This window comes from Chondrus crispus, genomic scaffold (assembly GCF_000350225.1).
Source record: "Chondrus crispus Stackhouse genomic scaffold, scaffold_188, whole genome shotgun sequence".
In the NCBI taxonomy this organism is placed as follows: domain Eukaryota; phylum Rhodophyta; class Florideophyceae; order Gigartinales; family Gigartinaceae; genus Chondrus; species Chondrus crispus.
The window spans coordinates 184,509-185,134 of NW_005179067.1; the positions used below are offsets into that span (position 1 = coordinate 184,509).

General features: G+C 57.2%; 1 protein-coding gene across 1 annotated transcript in view; it reads right to left on the bottom strand.

Moving 5' to 3' along the window:
- Window positions 1–413: 413 nt before the first annotated feature.
- Window positions 414–626, bottom strand: part of CHC_T00003393001 (hypothetical protein) — a 1,683-nt gene continuing 1,470 nt past the window's right edge. Inside the window, exon 1 of the mRNA XM_005714828.1 lies at window positions 414–626. This exon is cut by the window's right edge and continues 1,470 nt beyond it. Within this exon, the coding sequence (XP_005714885.1) occupies window positions 414–626 (213 nt within the window).

The window sequence follows — 626 nt, forward strand, 5'->3', positions numbered from 1 at the left end:
TCGTCACGAGACCTCCTGGCTTAAGGGTAACAAGCAACACTCATCTACCGTACCCTGATTCGCAATGCTCTTTTGGTATCATTTGTTTCCATCTCTCGCTTCTCATTCATGACTTGCCCTTGACAACCCCAATCTCGGAAATGTGCGAGTTGAGCACCACGGTGACCTCGCTCTGCCTAGTCGCCTCTGCGATAAGCAGCACCCCGTACATCATCACCCCACCTCCAAGAGTGGTCCACACGTCCGGCAGTGTATCCACGCCGACCAAAACCGCAGTCAGAGTCCCCGCTACGGGCATCATCGTCTGCACAGACCCGACCACCACCGACGGAAGGAACTTGAGCGCTGCGATGCAGCAAATCGTTCCCAGGAACCCCACGACGCCACCGAGATACAGCCCCAGCAGCAAGCGGTCACTCTGCATCCATCCGAACGCCCCGTGGTCTGTGGCCGAGAAGTCCGTCCCGCCCACTCCCATCGAGATCACAGAGAACAGCACCGCGTTCATCGCTGTCACGGGCGTCATGATGATGAACAGGGGGATGTCGTTGCGGAGCGACTTGCATAACTGGAGAAACGCTATTGCCCCAAACGACCCCAATGTCGCGATTGAGTCCCCAAACAGG